At 53.8% G+C, this 21,539-nt stretch overlaps 1 protein-coding gene across 1 annotated transcript in view; it reads right to left on the reverse strand.

Moving 5' to 3' along the window:
• The window catches only part of GLG1 (golgi glycoprotein 1), a 56,580-nt gene extending 35,252 nt beyond the window's left edge, over positions 1–21,328 (reverse strand). Inside the window, exons 1-4 of the mRNA XM_035337048.1 lie at positions 21,173–21,328; positions 7,769–7,801; positions 5,354–5,440; positions 1,821–2,036 (exon numbers count right to left, since the gene is read on the reverse strand). Coding sequence (XP_035192939.1) covers positions 1,821–2,036; positions 5,354–5,440; positions 7,769–7,801; positions 21,173–21,328 — 492 coding nt within the window. The remainder of the gene's footprint in view (positions 1–1,820; positions 2,037–5,353; positions 5,441–7,768; positions 7,802–21,172) is intronic.
• Positions 21,329–21,539: the final 211 nt, after the last annotated feature.

The following is a 21,539-nucleotide window of genomic DNA, read 5'->3' on the forward strand; positions in this document are numbered from 1 at the left end:
CAGGCAACTCTCAGAAGCTGCAGCATGGAAACAAAACCCGAACCAGCATCTGACGGGAGAAAATTAGATGAGATTTCTCCACAGCAGAAATGGGACAGCACAGAACACCAACAAAAGAAACGCTTGCACAGCCATTTATAGCTATTCCCATGGCAGTACAAAACACTCCAATTGCTCTAAGTGCCGATGATGACAGCACAACAAAGGAAATCATACGACAGGCTGCCACGTTTTCCCGATCCACGGCAAAATATCCTGGGTTGGGTACCAAAAAAGCGAGGAACGTGCTCAAACTGCGCCAGCCCCCACAAAGAGCCGCTCACGGACTCACTTTGCCATCCGTGCCTGCTGCTGCACCGAGTGGCAGACGTGGATCAGAAAAGGGACGCGGGCTGCACGAGTAACCCCCGAGTTACACAAACCTGCCAGCACGGGCTCTACGTCCACCACGAGACACAGCTCACCTCCATGAAATCCACGCGGAGGTCTCCGTCCTCACCTACGTCCCTTCCATGCACAATTAGTTTGGTTTTAACTCGTTTTAACTCAGTGACGCCCCAGGTAGCAGGCAGACCTGACGGCCAGGACTCCCATAAACTCTTCCAAGCCCCCAGGGAGTGTCAGAAGCACCTTCTCACATGGACCGAAGGGACTCACGAGAGAAGACAGCTGCTACTTTACAGAGAAAGCCACCTCCAGTCCAAAGCCGCAGTGCCTGCAAGTTCCTCCCACTTCTACGGCTGCTTTTATTCCTGAAAATGAGGACTGTGCTGAAAACAAGTGTTCCTGTGCTTTGTGTTGCTCAGCCGGGTCTTTGGAACATACAGCAGGACTTCAATTTAACGCCCTATGGATGCGAAGCTGCTTATAGCAACAAACACCTCAAACAAGACTTCCTATGACAAGACAGCTAAGCATCCAGTTGGGTTTTTTTTAAACAAAAGCACTGATTACATTTTTTCACCTCCTCATTAATAGCTGATTTAACAGCCTCATTCCTAAAAAAGGAAGAGCTATCATTTAGAGAGCACTGTCAAAAGTTGATAGGCTAATTTTAACTTTATCCCTAAATATAAAAACTTGCCGTCGAGCAAGGCACTCATTCATGCAGCGCTACTTTGCTGCCTGCATTTGCCTTACTCAAGTAGGGAAGGGAAGGCAGGGCAATGAAAATAAACCCACACCTAGTCACCACAAACCGTTCTCCGCATCAACTTCCACTCAAGTCCCATATGGCAAAAAAGACCATCGCTTTATTTAGGGAAACCCGCACAGAACCAGAGAGGCGGTGCTACTGACCTGTGATGCTAGGGGTAAGTGCCCTTCAACCTCTTCTTTTGGGATGGACAGGGAAAAGGAAAAGCGAACAAATAGAAGCCCTTGAACCCCTCCGTCACTACACATCTTATGGGTTAGCACAGGGTGCGTTACCTTGATAACCTTCCCGCCTCAGCGCCGACAGGACTGCGTAATAAGCCTAGCAACAGGCATGCTTAAATCCAGGGCCTGGTTTCATCGTACCGAGTCAGGCCTGACAGAGCGAGATCCAAAAGCCAGCTGCCTAGCACCTCGCCTGTGGTACAGCAGGCAAAGGGAAGACAAATGAAAGTCTCTGGGAACAGCAGCTCCTCAGAGCAATATATGCGTGTTTATTAAAAAGGAACTTCGCAGAATCGGGACATCCTTTTCAGACAGATGGAATACGCCACGGATTTTCTCAGTTGCAAGTCAGACAATGGTACCGTTGCAGAATCCACGTAATTCTCCTTAAGCGAATCGCTTTTACAACCCCATCGACAATCTACATGTTCTCTGGATACCTTTTCTCCGGGTCGAATGCTGCCACATTTCAGGAGATTGATGTCAGCCTTGCAGTCGTCCATGAAGCCACAGATCAGCCGATAATCGCTGAAGATAATGGCTGTCATTTTAGTGATGTACTGATGGCACTGGTACTCCGTGATGTTGCCTCTGTGATCCACCAAACACGACACCAGGAAGCCTTTACCAACGGGTTCATCTGCACACTCCTTGATCTGTTAAAAGAAAATAGAAAAGAATATCAATACAGTGGGGCTGCAGCTACCGAATTTAACCTTTTGCTTATTTTTTTTAATATCCTCAAAGAATCGTGCATTCACAGTTTCAAAACCTGCTGGCAAAGAAACTCTCTCGGCTTTGGGTCCATTTTCAGCAAGTCAGAATACTTGAAAATCCCTCAGAAGTAAAAAATGCCTCATTTGTGCCAGTATCTGAAGAAAGAAAACGCAGTGACCTTGAGGATTATAAGCCCTCTTGCTCAATAATCATCTTTCATAATAATCACATTGAACCCCTGCAATCACGGGCATTTGTAGGAAAAATTATAGTTTGAGAGCCTTTATTTAGAAAACGGAGCATATTACAGCATCCCTAAATCACGCTCGGACCCCCATTAACCACCTGACCTCACACAGTGCGGCAGTTTGGCTAGAAGTGAGAACGATTCAAAAGCCAACACAATATTTATCGAACTGTTTATAACTCGCTGGAAGCTGAAAATATTACTATACAGGAAAATTCTCAATTTTGCTTTTATCAGGCTCGCAGGAACCGACTGTCGGCAGCAAACCATTTTACAGAGCGGTCTGAAAAAAAATCGGTGCTAACAGAAGCCGAAAGCTGCGCGGGGATCGGGAGGGCAGCGTACGCGAGCAGACAGGTCCCCAAATTAAATCACAGCCTGCTCTGCCCGGGGAAGCAGGCAGCAAGGCAGGAACATCGCCTCCAGAAGTAAGAGATGCAGGCGGTCTGGGGAGGGACTTCGCAAAGGCGGGGGAGAAGGAGGCTGCTCGTCAGCTGCGACTGCTCCCCGAGGAGGGCTGGGATCAGGACAAGACCCAGATTGCAGACCTCGCAGCCCCGGGATGCCCACGCCAAAATACGTGCCCAGTGCCGGCGTCCCGTTAAGGGGAATGCTGGAAATTGAAGCCCCGAGGACAGCCCGTTTGACAGTGAGATGCTACAGTGCAGCCGCAGGCATTTGTCAAGCAATAGGGGCACGGCTTGACTTGACCGCAAGGACTTGTTCCTGTGCAGGTGCCGGAGGGCTCGTCGGTCGGGAAGGAGCTCCGACAGCAACCCAAACCCCTGCCAGGCTCCGATACCTGACAGGGGCAGCGCTAAGAGATGCAGCGAGACGCTTCATCAGCTCTCAAACACCACGTTGGAATCTTCACACTGAAAATCTTAATAGAGATACATTGCTAGAAAGACACTAATTCAAAGAAGAATTAATTCAGGGCATCCTGCGACAGATCGGACGGGTCAGATGCAATGAATGAAACAGATCTGCCTCCGTCTCAGCTTATGAGGCCATTTTTTTCTACGTTTCAGCTAAAACATGCAACATCTTTTAAAAAAGATCATTTGAAGGCAGGTGTAGACTGGTAGAGCATTTCGTATTTAATCTCGGGGTGTCGTGTGCCAAGAGCCCAGCTTTGGAAACAGCCCCAGAGCTGCATGGCAGACCAAGCGGTCGCGTTATTGCCTCACCACTTCTAAAGCAACCAGCCCTAATTCTGGATTTAAACTAATGCCCAAGTTCATAGCATTGCAACAGTCAAGGAAAAAAGTTGGCATTTGCATGAAATCTAAGGGTAGCTGATAAAATTAAAGGTGGGATTTCCAGAATGTACCCAGTTGGGATTGTCACTGATGCCCAAACGACTTCTTACTAGGAATTACTCTTCTGGCAGTATTTTGTTCTTGATACAAAGCACTGTTAAGACTCAAAGCTCAGTCACACAACAAGAGAACTCCTACCTGGTAGTGTCAACTAAAGAAAAATACTACTAGGCTGTCGTTTAACAGTACCTGCCCACTGAATGGTCGGCTTCTGTAGAAATTCCACCATAAATTAGCGGAATGGTTTATGCACCTGCCTCAAAATCAGGTATCAGAAGATCGAACAAGATTGTTACTTATCCAGCCTTTTTTCTTCCTCTCAGTAAAAAGCACTCAAAGGTAAAATACCTGCAATTCATGCCATCGTTCACCACGGTTTAAGCAGAACTCTGCTGGTTACCAAACAGCTCAAGTTCTGTGCTGCTGCTGCTGCTTTGAGACAGCGTATCCCAGATTTAGAGGGCACCATCTCCAGTGCCAGGCTGTCACTGCGCAGAAGTGGTAATTACACAGACTGTTTAAAGAGCATTTTCAAGAATGCTTTGGTTGTAAAAATTCTGCAGTAGTCACATGACATAAAACAGGGAGGGCAAAATCTTTCCTATGGCTGCAAAAAGTGGGATGCAACAGATTTGGCTCTGTCTGTTTTTGGGAGCTACCAAACTCCAAACACAACGTCAAGCTTCCATGCAAGCATTCTCCTTCCACTGTTCAATACTCCAGCCTTCTGTGTCAGCTATTTTCCTTGATCCTTCCTTATTCTAAACACTTTACCACTCATGCTATTCTTACCGCGACTCAGCTGGTGTGAACAGAAGGAGGAGCAGGCCATAATCGGCCACGGGCAAAGAGCAGTGGCATGTCCCTCGCCCACCCCACTAATTGCTGAACTTTTAGAGCCACGCTGCCGCTGACACCCGCACTTTCTCAGATCTGTGCACGCTCCTCTTAAATTTCCTGAAAATTTTGTAAAGAAAAGGGAACAGCGTAGGTGATCCCAAGGCAATTCCATCAAACGTGAGGACCTGGGGAACCACAAAGGAGCCAGCACCTAGAGCAAACTCAACTTCAAAAAGGCAAGTTAATGGCCTGGCAGCGTGATTCTCGCCCCGCCAGCTCCCCGGTGAGGCTGAGAGCACAGCCACAGGAGCTCTAAAATGAGCACCAGGAAAGGCATGATCAGGTCTTGGAAGCTGGGCTGAGGTGTTCTGATGCTGGAGACAGAGGACCAGCTCCTCGTGCTCTCTAAAAATAGAGAGTTCCTAATAGAGAGTCCCCAGAGTATTTAGCTTTGAGCTTAGAAGAAAAGCGTATGTTGATTCATGGTTTGACGTCAATTTGTCTATCCCTTTTGCTAGCCAGCCAGAATCAAAACTAGCATTGCTCTAAAAGTTCAGCAGAACCCTTGCTACACCAACGCTGCTACAGCTGTCAAGCACTTGATAACGGGGACGTCAGCCCATCATTTCTTCATTTTTTTGGTACTTTCTTCCATTTTTTGGTACTTGTGCCTGGCACCACTAAGGTAACAGGCTTTTTCAGCAAGAAAGCTTCATGAATTACGCCCAGGAATCTGGCGTATAAGACAAGAGCTTACCCAAAACGCTGCAGGCACACTGATTTTCCATCACAAGGAGGCAAGAAAAATCTTGGTGCCACAAGAGCAGCCATGCCTTCCGTGGCTTACCTCTGCAATAGTGGACTTGCAGACTTCTCTGGCCACAGATTCGAACTTCGGATCTGTAGTCAGGTTCAGCTTGTAGTTCCACAGGAGCTAGAGAGGGAGAAAAAGGACAAAAAAAGAAGGTTGAAGAGCTTCCCATGGAGAATGAAGAATTGCTGTTTCGCTTCAGAAGAGAAGCGAACATCGACGTCCCACACCGGTACCTCTGTCCTTCCACAGCACGGCCATCAGTGCAAAGTCTCCTTGACAACAACTTTTGTCTTTCATTTCCTCAACAGTTTTATCTTGGACAAATTCAGACTGCTAGAAATCTCTCTATAAGGTCAGGAGCTGACTCATTGCAAGGAAATATATTTAATGAAGATATTTTCATAACCAGAAGGGATAAAACAATGAAAGCTGTAGCTTGCCACCTGCTGCAAATGCTTTAACAAACGCAAATGCTTTAACAGAAACAGCCCTCGATATGAGCAGAATTCATATAGGAAAGCTAAAAAGCCGACCAAAAAAGGAAGGAGACAGTGCGTTTGGTCCCGTATTCCCCTCCCTTTGCCAGGGGCTGTACCCAGGCAGCTTTTTGGATGCAGACACAGGGCAGCCCTACAGGCTCCCTCCTGCTGAGCAGTTTCACACGCTGGAGGTTGCTCTGCAAGACGGCTCAGGGAGGACGACTCCTCTTCCAGGAGCCAGAGATTAGCTCATGCAGAAGCCTGGATGCATTGGGTCATCCCGCAGGAATCAATCTTGGGCAAGTTCCACTCTGCAGACACACACACACACCCCAGGTCTCCTCCTCAGGCACCACGAAGTAGAAATAAAAGGCAGCAAAACCTCAGCAAATTAACTGCAGAGAGGTTGCCCAAGAGAAGCTCTGTTAGCTCCTCTGGTTTTCTCTAGGAACTCGTTACATTTAAACATTTTCAATTAACATAAAGATTAAACAGCTTTTAAAAATTAATTTTAAATGCTCTGCCTTCACAGGAAAAATTAAAATGCTAAATAGTTTGGTCAAACTTCTATTTTGAAGGGTGTTGTACACAGAGCACCGAGGAGACGCAGAAACATGCTGAGACACAGGGAGGGCAGCTTCGCATCGCCTCCGAGAGGGTGGAAACACAAAGAACTGGGAACGCTCCATCTTCCACACCTCCCATCACGGCTCTGAAGTTGTGAAAAGTTAAAAACGATGGGATTCTAGCCTATTTTGGAGGGTGTAAGTTGTAAACACAGAGGTTTACCAGAGAGAAGTGAATTAGCAGGGAGCCCGCCCTTGCAAAGAGCTGTGTACGCCTCCCAGCCAGGACCAGAAGGGCAAAAATAAGGCGCAACGGCATCAAGATGCACTCTGCGCTTGCAACCTCAGGCTCTGGAGGGCATCTCACTTCGGAGTTGCCCAAGGAGAGCATCCCACAGGCAGAAGGGAGGTTAGGCTTGTGGCTTGAAAACCCGGATTTTGGAGCTCAGCGATGTTTTCCCAGATGACCAGCAGTACACCCAGAAGGCTGCAGAGAGGCAAAGGAAACCGAAGCACCACTGCGTCTCTGTGGCCTGGCTTTCCATTTTTTCACCATGGATTTCTGTTGGCATACGGGTTAAGCGCACGGCTGGCTTTTGCTCCTGGCATTTCTCTTCCAAAAATAAACCCAAATACAGCTTCTGAAGCACCTGAAACAAAGACCACTGCTGATGAACGTGCTTGTCTGTTCGTGTCCATGGCTAAACAATCAAGGGCCCCGATACGGTGTGCTGTAACAGAAGGCCAAGGAGAGAAGCCAAAGGAAACCTAATGCCAATCTCAGCTCTAACCTTTTTATTCCTTTCCCCGTAGTCTTGGGATTTGAGGAGTCAGCTTGATAGCCTGAAAACTGGCTAACAGTTTGCTCACTGCTCAACACAGCGCTGAGAGGGAATCTGTTCTAAAACCAGCCAAGTGGCTCAAACTGCCTCTAAATATCACACCCCGATGGCATTTCCCAAGCAAGTCTAAGAATTTAGCAGCTGTGAACGCAATACAGAAGGCTTCGACAGCTGAAACTGTGGGTTTAAATTCAGCACCACTCACATCTCTCCCAGAAGGAGCGCGTCGTATTGCTCCCAGCAACTCACGGGAACCGCCCCCCCGAGCGTAAATTGGGAAATAAACGGGGAAAGACGTCTGCTGTCCTCCTCCGACACGGAAGCACAGTGTGTGGAGCACTTTATGTCCCTTCCTGCAGTCTCCAGTAAGGCCACGCTGCCTACACCGGGCTACAGAAGTCGCCGTGTAAGTCACCGCGCGCTCTGCCTCCGCTGGCCAACGACTCAGACGTGTCCTGATGAAGGCCCCCTGCAAGCCCTGTGCCAAATACCGAAGGCTGGCAGGGAACGTGAGCTGTGAATGCTGCAGTGAAAGGCTGAATAAAAGAAAACAGTACTTACGTGGTTGCAGTCCGAAGAGATTTCGTTATCTGGCTGAAAGGAGAAAAAAAAAAAAGGAGCGTCAGTGCACGGCTGCGTTCAACACGCAGAACAACAGAAGCTTGTAGGAACTTCTGTATCACCAACTCATCTTCATTTGACACAACCGATAGGAGACGTTAGAAGCTGCACAGAATGGTATCTACGGGCCAGAAAGACAGGAACACAGGTACAACCCCGTCCCACCTCTGCAGAACGCAAATGGCACGAGAGCAGCAGCCTTCACGTGGCCACCACAAAGCCGCAACGGGCTCGCTTGTGCTCGGCCCAGCTTCCCAAACCAACCAAGCACCTGTAGGAAAAGGTGGCCCCGGAGTTAAAACAAAAAAACAGCTTCGTGCACGCAACTGCTGGACACAGGCAGCCTTGCCTGCTTCAATTCGCCAGCCCGGGGAACTCCCTGGGAGCAAACGGCGGCGCTCCGGGCGGAGCTGATGGCAGCGCCCGGCCTCCTGCTCATCCCTTCAGCCCCGACTCGTCGCCTTTCCACCTTTCTCACCTTCCAGCCGCTGCCGAGAGCTCAGGGCCCCAGGGATGTGAGGCAGAGCCAGCCCTGAAGCTGGGGCAGACCGGGAGCCCCCCAAAGGAGGCGTCTGCTCGTCACGGGGCGCTCGCACCATCGCTGCTTCGGGGAGCGCAAACACAAGTCATGGGAAAAAGGGAGCACAGAAAGGCTTCCAAGCCCTTAATTACAGCCATTATTAACTAAAGCACTTACTTTGTATAGCAGGAAGTGGCAGAAATTACCTCTCCAGTTAAGAATTACAACAAAGGAACCACCTGAAGGCTCGCGGTAATTAATCACGGTTTGGTCAGACTGCTACCACCTAACCCGTCCCGAAGTAATCATCACCTTGAAATAAGGATATCCAGCTTTGTCTTAGGGACTAACAGATGCCTGCTCGTTACCCTCAGCCTGCAGGACTGGTCCTCACAACAGAAAACCTGGGATGACACCAACCTGCACCATTTCAGAGAAGCGTCTCCCCAGAGCCGACCCTGTCGGGACTGAGGAGGCGATTCTGCCTTAGCTTTCTGCACCCGTCCTAATCGCCCGGTGACAAAGCAGGTATCAAAGCAGCCAGAATGCCCTCAACTGGCATCGCTGTTTCAGTCCAGGCCAGCTCCTTCATGGAATTCTGTACGTCAGCAGTGCAATTAGCACGTCGTGGCCAGGACCTACCCACGGCCCGGCCAGCAGGAGGACTTGGATGGCCAGCGAGCGCTTTCCCAAACCACCTCCTGGCTGCCTCAGTTACTCCAGCATCCCCCAGCTTCATTCGTTTTGCTTCAAACCCGTAGAAAATTCACACTTCTTTTTTTTTTTTTTTCCTGGAAAGATGAGCCCAGGAAGATAACAGACCGGTTTGCACTAGCTTGGGAAGCTGAGGCAAGCTTTTCCTGAAATGCAAGACTTTAACACAGCAGACATTAAAACAGCCGCCTTCCCCGTGCTCTGCGGCAAACCTCAGCTCTGAAAAAACAAGCCTGATTTCTTTCCTTGCCGCTGGGAAGAGTAATGGAAGCTCAACGGGACCCCGAGCAAGCCCTGCCCACGTTCACAGCTCGGAGCTCCAGCTCGCAGCAGTGCCCGACGGAGCCGGCAGCCCTCGGTCCTCGCCTCCTGCCGTTTAGGTGCAGCGGGGACAGGCTCGGTGAAGGAATGACCTCCTTCTCCTGGCTTAAGAGAAGCACAAGAAAAAGCATCTTTATCTTCTGCGCCTTGCAAACCTCAGGGCTGGGTCCGAGGATGGGGAAGAGGAACGCCCAGCCCAGCACTGCCGCCCTCCAGGGACTACATTCGCCCAGGAAGCCTCCCGAGGGAGGGCTGCGGAACAGCACGGCTGCCTGGAAGCAGAAAGCACGGGGATAAAGGGAAGGGAAGGATCAGGCAGCACCAGGAGCTGCACCACGTCGCCCCCAGGGGCGTCTGGGGAAAGGAAGCCGACAGGGAGGAGGACGTCATGCAGAGCAAGGAGGGAGAAGGACTCCGCTTGCACCTGGCTGAAGGATTAAAAGCTGGCTTCGCAGCAGGGACGTGCCCCTGCGGGCTGCTGGAAGCTCTTGCTTTTTAGCAGTTTGGTGTAGGACAGAAGAAGCGCTTCCTCGCACGCAATCCCAAGCCACAGCCCCGTGAACTCCCCGAACTCCAAAGGCTGCTGCGAGGCCCAGGCAGCACAAGGCAATGAGACCAGCACCGCCTTCCCCATCCTCCCGGCCTCTGCTCGCTCAAGGGGCCGTACCACAGACTTACCTGAGCACGTCCCCAGCACAGTTCATGGCACCAGACTGTAAGGAGCAAGGTAAGAACCTGGCCACCAAGCATGAAACAAAGCCTTGGGGAAACTCCGCACGGATCGTTTTAATCACCAACCTGACCTTCCTTCCCTTCCTGCAGACAGGAGAGCCTGAGGGCAGCCACGTGAGTGCCTTCCTGCCCAGGTTTTAATCCCTTTGCAGGGCAGGGGATGACAGCAGCCACTTCCTCTGCTCTTTCGGGGCCGGAGCAGCGAGCACTCGTTGGAAAGGAGGGAGCAGACATCTCTCAGGCAGCCTGCGGGCACCGAGGACAACTCGCCTGGGACCGGCCGGAGCTGGAGCCACCGGGAACCAGCGCGAGCAAACCAACAAAAAGAGGCAGCCTGCTTGTGGACCGAGCAACCCAGCAGGTGTTCTCCGCCTGAATTCAGGATTAGATTGCAAGAAGATTGAATGGATCAATTAGGAAAGGATGCCAACTAAGGCAGCTGCCTTCCCACGAAGGAGAAGGCAGGCAGCAGTCCGGGCAGCACGTGTGACCAGTAGAAATCAGCTCACGGTGTCCAGCCGGTGTTGAATTTCCCCCTTCTGACCTTACACAAACAAACGTTTGTCACCGCTACCTGCCGAGATGCGGCAGATGACCCAGGGGTTTCTAACACGGAGGCTACGGAGCTGCTCAAGGGAAAGGGCTTGCGGGCTGCGTCCTTCCCTGGGTGCCAGCAGTCCCTTTGTGCCAACGCCGCCCCGCGGGGACGGGCAGCTCACGGGAAGGTAATTCAGCGCTCGGGTATCGGGGCAGAACAGAGCACGAGCCCCGTGCAAGGCCGGGAGCGAGGAGAGATCCGGGGGAGCCACCCTCCTGCAGACCTTCCCCTCCCGAGGCGAGGGCCAGGAGCGATTCTGCAGAACAGCCTGGGGAAACGTGAGCAGATCCAGCAGTCTGGGCAAGAATCAACACGGCTTTTGTTAAAAAAAAAGGAAAAAAAAAAAGAAAAAACAAACGGTCGCACAGCCACCCCTGCTTCCAACCTGCTGAAACTTCCTGGAGCGCATGCCAACGAGCAGATGGCTACAGTAAGCCATTTTCACACATCCTGCAATCCTGCAGGAGTCGTGTGATAAAGTGAAACCGGCGATAACCAGAGCTCCAAACAGATGAGGAGGCTTCGTAACTTAATCACACGTTTAGTGAGCAGTAAGAGTTAAACTTGTTAAGCTACGCTCCCAAGACCCTGCAACGCCGAGAGATGTCGGTGCCAAAACCAAACCCATGTCAGCCAAAGCCTCTGACCTTGACCATTCCCAGTTTTAAAGGAGCTTTCTGGAGGAAGCACGGCACCGTGCGCACCTGCACGGCCGGTACCGGGCTCCCGGCTCCCACAGAGCTGGCTGATTTCACCCCAGGTTTCACACGCTGGCTGAGCTGAGCTCCAGGTGCCACCACCGTTTCCACCTCTGCTGCCGTTTCTGTCCCCAGGGGTACGAGCCCTGCTCGGAGCAGGGAGCATCTCGTGCCTTCCAGCCCGGACCCCAAATAAAACAGCACCCCAACAGGTGGGAAGCAGACGCGGCTCATTTTAACTCCAGCCAGGCATTCCGCCCGGAAGGCTTCGAGAAGCTCTCTGCTGTCCTGGTGGAGATCCCTCAGGGATGCCCAGGGCTCCAGCCCCTCTCTTGTCACAGCGTGGAAGGAGGGAGGGACGAGCTAAGGCCGCCCCCCGGGAGCTATTTTCAGCAGTTCATTTTCATACCCACAAACTCACCCGAGAAGCTCTAGGTGCCACGCACCTACCAGGAAAACCCAACGGAGACCTGAGGCTCCCCAAGGCCGCGGTGACAGCAGTGTAAAACCGCTTGGAGGATGTCCCAGAGCGTTTGTCGTGTCAAATATTTCCAGGTTTGGCACGCCGTATTGTACGGAGCTGAGAAGAGCCGTGCTGCACACCAGTTCTTGCCTTGGCACCACCTCAGAGGGCCAGAAGTTTGGACTTTAAAACGCCTTAAGAGATCAGCCCCTGCCAGAAAAAAAAGCTGACTTCCTCCGTTACTCATTCCCGAGCTCTCCCAAAGAAACTTCTCGGCAGAAAGCCTTCTGCTGGCTGAAAAGCAGCGCGTCCTGTTCCACCGCGGAGGCCAAAGCCGCAGAGCGAGGCCTCGATAAACTCCTCTGGAAGGTGGCAGGAAGCAAAAACGGGCCTGGGGCGGCGGTGAGGGGCAACTCCCCACCACGTCCCTTCGGAGAGACTCGCCTCCACCCGCAGAAGCCTGTGGGGTATTTTCGGGGAGTCCCCGAGGCGCACGGTGCCCTGCTTCCACGTGGAGGCCCTCGCTAACGAGGAGGGCTGCCAGGGAGACGCGTGCCAAAAAGAAATCCTGCTCCCTGCGCTGCCCGCTGCCTCAGAGGGAGATTTCAGAAAGCAGCACCGAGCCCTGCAGCGGCCGGGCCACGCCACGAGAGGCCTCGGCCACAAAGAGCTGCCTACCGCCAGCACAGCCCACCAAGAAACCCAAGGACTTCAGAGCGCACGCAGCAAGGAGAGCCGAGGCCTCTCCTCCAGATCGGGGAGCCAAAGCAAGCGCCTACGGGACGGAGCCAGGAACAGGGCTGGGCGAGACACACCAAGCCTACAGACCACGGGCTGCTGGCGCGAGCGCGCTGCTGGGGCAGCGGGAGGGGGGCTTCTGGGGAGCCCCGGGGGTGCAGGTGCTGCGGGCGGCGATAGGCAGCGCGGAACCACCGCCAGCCTTCGGCTCCTGGGGACCCCCACGGGCAGAACACGCTCTCCGTCGCTGCTGTACCCCGAGGCCACCGAGGAGGAACTGAAAATCTTTTTTTTTTCCTAACCTAAGAAAGAAAAAAAAAATCATTTATGCAAATCTTAAGGTCGTGCCCGGGACAGCTAGGCTTCTACCGAGTCAAAGAGGTGTTCCCACGTGCGGCCACTGCTCTGATCCCGTATTTATTTGGGTTCTGCTTTAACAATACTCATCTTCTGCTTCTTCATTAAATCGCCACTTCCGTCCTAAAGCAGCTGGATGAATGGAGAAGTAGTTCAGGAGATGGTGCCTTACCATTTTTAAACGTTATTTAAAGACAGAAACATTAAGATGCGAGCATTTAAATAATGACAGAGCTTATCAATTTAGTCAAGAAAAACACCAAGCTTGGCAGTGAAGGCTAAAATTAGCCGCAAAATAATATAGCCAGACTAGAAAACTCTAGAAAGATTACTACGGCGTTCAAGCAAGACCGAAATTATTCAAATCTGGGCTTCTGGCTTATTTAAATCAACCTGCCTGGGAGCAACGCAAATCGTGGTGGTAAATTGATTTCCCTGGCGTCTGCTTCTCCTCTCCTGAGAGCCACAGAGAGAACAACGAGGGGAGCAGAAAGCCAAGCCGAGGCCAGCCGATTCACAGCTTGCTGGGGGTGCTCCCTGCTCCCGGCCAGCCCAATGTCACGGCGGTGCCGGCACCCACGCGAGCCGGGCACACGCTGACTCAGGACCCTGTGGATGTGCTGAGCAGCCGCCGGGTGCCACGCTGAGGCTGGGATTTTAATTCTTGGAGGTGATGCAACGTGGCACGGCCAACGCTTTATTTTTTTCCCCCCTCCTACCTTGCCTTTGCTGGACTTTGGCACACCTGGACTTGGCGCGCAAGGGGCCGACGGCAGTTTTCAGCAAACCTGCGGCGTCAGCGCCTCCACTGAGGATGGAGAGGGCAGGACCGCTTCAGGCCTGCCTGCCACGAGGCAGAGCGCGGCGTCTTGCTGCAAAGCAAGAAACTCAGGACTCGATAAACACCGAGAGCATTTACCAAATGAATTCTGCTGGCATCAGGCTCGGCAGAGGCGGACTAGACCCCAGCCCCGCAGCCGCCGGGGAGTTTTACCGCTCGGGCTCTCCTTCAGCACCGAGCACCGCGAGTGCAAGCGGCCGCTGTCTGGTTTCTCCCCGGGGAGCCGCGTTTCGCATGGAAGGAGCTCTCCAGAAACGGCTGCTCGAGACATCTGCAGCGGCAGGGCCGTGAGTCACCAGCCCGGGCCTGATTCATCGTGCTCGGTGCTGTTTAGGCACCGCGAGCAGAGCGCGCGGGAGAGGTGGATGCGAGCGGCGAGTCGTTTGGAGGGTCTGGGTGTAAAGCAAACCCATTTACATGCGTTTGGTTTATTCTTTTTGCTTTTTTTGCTTGGGTGATGTTTCTTCAGCGGCACCGGCCCATCGCGGCGCTGGGTGCGGAGGCGGCAGAACTTTACCCCGGATGAATCATGATGTTTTCCTGACGTTACCGGAGGAGAAGCAAACTCCAATGCTTACTTTAACCCCGGATAAAATCGTTTGGATTTTGTTCAACAAAATCCAACCTGAATAAATCGTCCGAGACACCGCGAAGGCAACGTTTCCATGGGACTAGCAGTGAACCAGCAAATCAAAATTCTGCTCGCCTTCCGAAGGCGCAAACAAAAGCCTCGCCGCAGATCCCAAGCTCCTTCCTTCGGTTTATCCCTCCGATAAAGGACTGGGGGCTGCCTTATTGCAGCTCCAGTAGGGGTTCAAGCTGACCGGTCCCCAGGAGAAGGGAGGCAGGGGCATGGAGCTGCCTCCCCCGCCTTCAGCGCGCTGCGTGTTTCCGAGAGCTCCTGCCCAAACGCACAAGGGTTTTTCAGCTCGAACTGTTGGGCTCAATAGCGATATAGAGATAGAGCCGCTCAGCCAAGTGCTGTGCTTGAAAACGCTGGCTGCGATGGTAATTCGGAGGATTTAAAATGATACCACGGTAAGCAGCCAGATCAGCTTCCCTTAGGCCAAGCGGAGAAATTACAGCTGCCTCGTTTTACACAGATGAGCAAGCTTAAAAAAAAATAAGACGTACTCGGTGCTGGATGTTCAGCGAGCTCAGGAGCTTTCTGGAAAGCAGCGCTAGTAGAAAGACGCCTCGCCGGTACGCGGGGAGCCAGACACCTGCACACAAATCCTTCCAATTACCGCTTCCATGACTCCTACTTAAAAAGCTATGAATAAAGACAAGCCGCAATTAAAAGCCTGAGCACACCTCCAGCTCCTCTGCTAATAAGTGCGGAGTGAAATAAGGGGGAGGGAGGGACGGGGGGAAAGCAGTGACCCCGTCCCCACCCAGCCAAATCCTGGATTTTTCGGTTTCACCCAGGAGAACTTCAGCGTTTAAGCCCGGAGCAGGTGGCAGAGGTCACTGGGCACAAGGCACCGCTCTCCGCTCAGCGGAGGTGTGTACACGGCAGTCACCGATCGCTGTTCACCACTAATCAATCCCCGTGAAGCTGCGCATCGGAGCGACGTTCTCCTACCACCTGAAGGCCGGGTGTGACTGCAGGATGAACAGGAGGCTGTGAATCTCTGTCCCCGTGGGAATCCCCAGCGGCCAGCCCCCAGTTTTCACGGGTACTTGCAGCAGGCTGGTGGCAAAGCTCCGACAGCTGCAGCGAGCCCATTTCATCCCGCCCAACAGGCGGAATAAAGGTATTTTCCTCAGCAAATAACACTTAGGGGAGGACTTTAAGAAATCCCTTCATACTGAAGTAGAACGGAGATCCCTTAAACCATCTCCCCTCGTGTTTTCTTTTTGCCATTTTGACTGATCTCTTCTCGTCCAGGCGCTACAGGCACACGACGCGGTTAGAAAGGCAGCAGGGAGCTCCTGGGGGCGTGCAGGGGGAACCCAAGGGCACTGCCCTCACCTAGGCACCTTTTTTTTTTTTACCCCATGCAAGCATTTAAGTCCCTTGCAAGCAGATTTCTATCCGGAGGATAAGGGAACAAAAGCGCTGGTGGAGCTTTTGCAACACCAAGGTAGGATCGGAATGCTTTACACACGGGCCAACACCACTGCCAAAAAATACATATATATGTATATATTTATTATTATTATTATAATTTTTTGCTGTCCCGTGATCCTCTTGACCAGACCAGGAGGTGTTGCTCAGGGAGAAATTGGCTGCTGGGTGCCGGCCTCCACACAAACACCCCCCAGATCATCGAGCAATTCATGCGGGCATTTTTACACCCGTCGCATAACGCAGAGTGGAGAAGAGGCTGAAGATACGATTGTCCCCTGACAGCTTAAGGCAGGATAAGACCCAGAACGGAGGCGTTAGTGGCATTGAACACCTGCAGGAAGAAGCTGGCTGTTCCCAGGTGAGGCTCCGCGAGGCAGGAGCCGTCGTGCCTGGCACGAGAGCAGCGGGTCCTGCCTCTGCCACGAGGCACACGCGGTGGGAACTGAGCCTCAGCAAAACGCACGCTGGAAACGAGCATCCAGAGCTCCGCTGGCACTGGTTGGGTACGAGCCCAAGTGTGACACGAGCAGAGTTTGAGGCATCTGAAAAACAGAAGCAGATGGGGAAGAAACCCAAGAGCGCGATTTCTCCCGCGATTACTTGGCACTGAGATGCAACCATCGGGGTTCCCCCCCCAGTAAAAGGAAAGCCTTTTACAGGGATCCCTTTACGGGGATTTTTATCGATTACATCTGAGCTCAGGTGCTGCCCTGCGTGGTGACAGCCAGGTCCTTCCTCTGCTGGTGCACCGCCACCAGCTGCATTTTGCCGTCGCACAGCCCGCGGCGAGGGCCAGGCTCGGTAGCAGCACGAGCAGCTGGTGGCTCTTGGCTCCGGCAGCCCGGGGGCACAGCACCACGTTAGCTCCACCCCGGGTGCCCTCGGAAACGAGAGGCCGCGACAGAAAAGCCTCAGAGCAAGCTGAGAACTGCCACATTCAGGCATCTTTCACTTTATCGCACACGGACCAAGCGTTCCAAAACCCAGCGTTTTCAGGCTTCCTGAACCCCCAGAATTGGGTTGAATAAATCCAGGTTTACATCTGGAGCTGCAACGCAGCTTCTACCCGCTTCCCTGGGGCAACCCGAGGCACCTGAGGGTGTTTTTATAACTGATGATCTACCAAATTACCAAACTAGCCGCGACGTTGAGAGGCCACGATGACAAGATCCCCCGGGATGACGAGGCTTTCGGGGTCCTTTTGGGTGCATTTAAGCAAAGCAATTCAGGCGACGCTTATCGAAGCCCAAGCTGCAGTTTTACAACAACGAACAGCCGGTGAATGACGAGCTGCACCCGTCGACCGTGCGAGCAAAGCATAAACCCCAAACCCATAAAAATCACCCTTCCTGCTTCTCAAGATCCGCTGGGGCTGGGGGAGCCGCTCATTTGCTGCCTTTCAGATGTGAAGCTGCTCCCGACAGCCGCCGGCGGGGAAGGTGACACGGGACAACCTGAGCTGCCACTGCTCCCACGTAAATACACGGGCACGTGCACATAAATATAGAGAAATACACACATAAATATAGAGAAATACACACAAATATAATTCTGCTGTGGCAGAGCAGCAGCCAATTCCGCCGGCAAACCGGATGAAAAAAGGCAGCGAACTACAGATGAATCGCAGGAAGTTTCAGGCCTTACCCTGAAGCCTTCACCAGCACATCTTCCTGTGCACCGTGGTTCTCAAAACCAAAAGGTACACCAAAGTGGTAATTTGTCCCCCACCAGCGCCGCTGGCAGCTGCATGTCGGAGCCCACAGCTCGCAGTCCCAGCGCTCTGCAGGCCAGCACGGCGTTGCCGGATGCGCGCAGCAACCGCAGGAGCCCCTGCGCCAAACCCGACCTGCTCCGAGGAGGGTTATTTTGCTCTGACTAAGCTCCCCAGCGTGTCACCACAAGCGCTAGCGCTGTAGTTTCCCACAGGTTCACACATTTGCAAGTCATAATTGTAGACAAATGAGGCTTCTGCCCAGTGGAACTCACGAAGGCGCTTCTCAGAGCATGAGCGCTGCTCTCCCGGCGACAGGTCCGCGTCCTCAAGCAACCAACTGCTCAAAGACCACAGCCTCCAGGAACCCGAGCTGATCCGTGGGGAAGAAAGTGCCTTATTTAAGCATATATCCCTCTCTCACGCCTTCCAGCGAGCCGTCCTGGGCTGATCCCCACTGCTGAAGGACGAGCTGAGGATGGCGCCGAGAGCAGCCCCCGGCAGCAGGCGGCCGGGAGCTCGGCAGCTACCCAAATCCAAAGCACTTCTGCAAAACCCACTCGCTGGGGTTTGCTCTGCAGGAAGGCGCAAGGCCGTCGGTCCAGCCTCGGGGGACAGGCACCAACGCTCTTCTCAGCCCAGCAAGTTCCCCCTGCAAGATCCCCCTCCAGCAGCGGAGGCAGCAAATCCCCGGCACGGCACGTCTGGGGGGAGCATTTCCTCCGCGCCGCTTTAAAACCCGAGCAGACCATCACACGGACCTGAGCCCCGGGGGGCACTAAGCCTGCTGACTTTTTGCACCGGGACACCCCGTGAAACACCCGGCCAGGCAGCTCCGGGAGGTGCCGCGGGAAGCCTCGGCGGAACCGGCGAGGTCTTGGGAACGCAGGTGGGGCTCAGCCAGCAGCCCGCTCTCACTGCCCTTGGAGATAAGGAAAAGGAAGTTAATCCATCCATTATCTGCGCTGAAGGCTGGATCCTTCTCCCCCGTCTTCCCTTTAAAGTTTCAGCGGGACAGGATTAGCAGCACGAGGCTTTGTGCTGTCCTGCAGGGGAGGCAGGGAAGGCGCGCGGCCCTCGGGCTCTGCGCAGCGGCACGCAGCCAGCAGCAAGGTGCCTCAGTTCTCCTAAGGAAGATCTCCACCTGCTCAAAAAGCACAGCACAGCCTGCAACAATCCCGCTGCGTTTCAGAGCCACTCATGCTGGCTTTTCAGATGTCTTCTTTTATCCTCAGGCTCCTCGAGACGCAGGTTTTCACAAAGCTACTCCTACAACGAAGGCGCGAGGAAGGGGCGCTGCCCACAACCAAACTGGCTCCAACTAACAGCGAAGTCCCCAAAACTAACCAACTTCAGCTGTCTGGGGAAAAACAAAAAGGCTTTTGAGCATTTACCTGCCTCATTCTTTCCGCATGCCAAGTTTGCTCAGCTTGCAAAGATCTCTCTGAGCTGCCGGCACCAGGACCAAGCTGCGACCCCAACATCAGGCGGGGTTTTATTGACCCTTAAGCAGCTTGTGACGTTACTCGACCAGCCGCTGCCATCCCTGGGGTGGGGGACAGGGGCACAGGGATGACGAAGAGCAAAGAGAAGATGTCGAGTGATGTTGGATAAGGAGGTGGCTCAAGGACAAAGGCACAGCCCCGTACCTGCACCGAATTAACTCTCTGCCTGTTGAACAAAGCCTCTTTCTAAATATACGTGCGTCAACATTTAATGAAAACCTCATTTTTAAGCGATGACAAGCACTGGAAACTGCTATGTCCCAACTCGCTGGCACCCCTAAGGCTGCTCTGGAGACCCGAGTCTCTTCCCGAACCGCTGCAATGCCCCTGAGGAGCGCAGCCCTGCTGGGCACCTCCAACAGATGGCTTCGAGGAGCCCACAAGGCCCCCAAAGACCCCCGAGAGGTGCCGGGCATCCCAAGGCCACCCTAAAATTGGTCCTTCTGAAGTGCAGGAAGGAGCTGTGAGGGTAGCGGGGGGTTACGCCGCTGCAGCAGGGGCAAGGCAGGCGGGCTGGAGCTGCAACAGATGCCGGGGGCTTCCCATCCTGCTGCACGCCCCATCTCCGGCACCTCCAGCACCGAGCAGTTCGTTTGCATGCTAATTAGGAACAGGTCAGCAGGAAATGACAGCAGACAGCCTTCCCGTTGGGGCTGGGGAGGACAGGGAAGCACTCCTCATCCCAGGGGGCCTCCATCAGCATCCGTGGGCAGCGAGGAGCCCCGGGGCTGGCCCTGCAGCCGGGAGCAGCCACGTGGGGACACAGCAGCTCCGAGACCTGCCAAGGAAAGCCCACCGGAGCCCCACCAGGTGGGGGAAATAACAGGCAGGGAGCCTAACCTAGCCCCGTCCCGCTCGCCGGCAGCACCAAGATTAAGGAAAAAAAGGCACCGGGGGCAATTCAGGCACCTGGAAGCACAGCTTGCAACGTCCCCTCCCTTCGAGCTGCTCCACACACCGAAATAGGTGGGGAGCTGCGAGTAAATCAGACACCCTCCAGCTGAGGTGTAGGGGCTGACGCTGCCAAGCCCAAGAAGCCTCAGTGAGTGCTGCTCGCCCTCACCCGCGAGCCTCGCAGGCAGCGCAGCTTTTGAGATTTTATTTTATCCAGAGCCTCCAAGACTGATGGCTTGGAGTTATTACAAAATAACCACGCCGGTCAAAAAAAACAGAGAGCAACGGTATTACGAGGCCGGGCCTCGTTTATTGCATTTTTAATTTCTGTTGTTATTGCAGAGCCTGAGGCAACAGGCTCGACGCGTCCCAGACGCCGGGCTCCACGCGGCTCTCCATGGCTACACCACATCCTCCACGCAGCGAGCGCCCTCGCCCCCTTCACCCATCCCCAGGGGCCTCCAGCCCTGCACAGGCACCCTGGGAGCCACCACAAGGTCCCGGAGCTGCGGCTGAACCAGATTCAGGGTGCAGAAGCTGAAGGTTTGGGGCCATCCCCATTCAGCCACCAGCCCGCAAACCTGCAGGAGCCGAGGACAAACTGCATGCAAATGTATTACAATCGAACGAACCAAATCTCCTAGGGTTTGGCCCAAAACAGCCCCGCAGCAGGCGAAGCTGTGGCACGACCAAGAGCAGGACGTTGCTCAGCCGGCTGCGAAGTCCCTCGATTTCACCCAGCCTTGGCTTTGAACCACTTGCACCCAGCCTGGCGCGGCACCGTGCCCGCAGATCTGAATGTAGCCCCTAATTAAGCGGGGTTCTGAGCACCGCCACCGATACCCCGGGGCTGGGGACCGCCAGCCGTGCCACCACCTCCTCAGCGACGCCTGCAGCGATAGGTTTAAACCGGGAGCCGGCCCGTGGCGGGACAGCCTGCTTCGGCTTCAGGCACCCCAGAGGCCGAGGGAAAGCTCAGAATTCAATGATGTTAGCGGCCGGGGAATTACACCACATTAAGCAACAAGTGGTGAAAATCCTGTGCTATTACTGCAAAAAAAACTCATTGCTTTTGCTCCTACGAAGGCCAAAGGGCCACGGCCTCTTCCCCACGCTCGCCGGGGCACCGAGCAGAAAGCCCCAGCGGTTGCGAAGCCCCGTCCAAACTCGATGCCCACGTTTTTGACGCGGATCACCAGGAAGATGACAGAGTCGCTCCCTTCGTCGCTCCCTTGGCTGCTGTGGTCATTTCCCAGGGTGGCCACGGGGGCCAGGCCCGCCTCGTGCGAGCGCAGGAGCGATAACTGCAGGAGGATTATTTCTTCAATTTCCATTTGCAGAGAACAAAAGCAGGCTCCCGCTGGGCCCTGCTCAGGTTGGGTCTTGTCCTCGCACACCCACCAGCAGCGGGAGCGTTTCACCTGTTGCTACCACGCAGCGCCTCGACCTGCTGGCGGGCTGCTTCGCCTCCAGCCACGCTCGGGCAGCCTCTTGCTGACATAACGGGGACTTTTTTTTCCTTTAAACCATGAAACGAAGCAGATG

This window comes from Oxyura jamaicensis, chromosome 11 (genome assembly GCF_011077185.1).
Source record: "Oxyura jamaicensis isolate SHBP4307 breed ruddy duck chromosome 11, BPBGC_Ojam_1.0, whole genome shotgun sequence".
NCBI lineage: Eukaryota > Metazoa > Chordata > Aves > Anseriformes > Anatidae > Oxyura > Oxyura jamaicensis.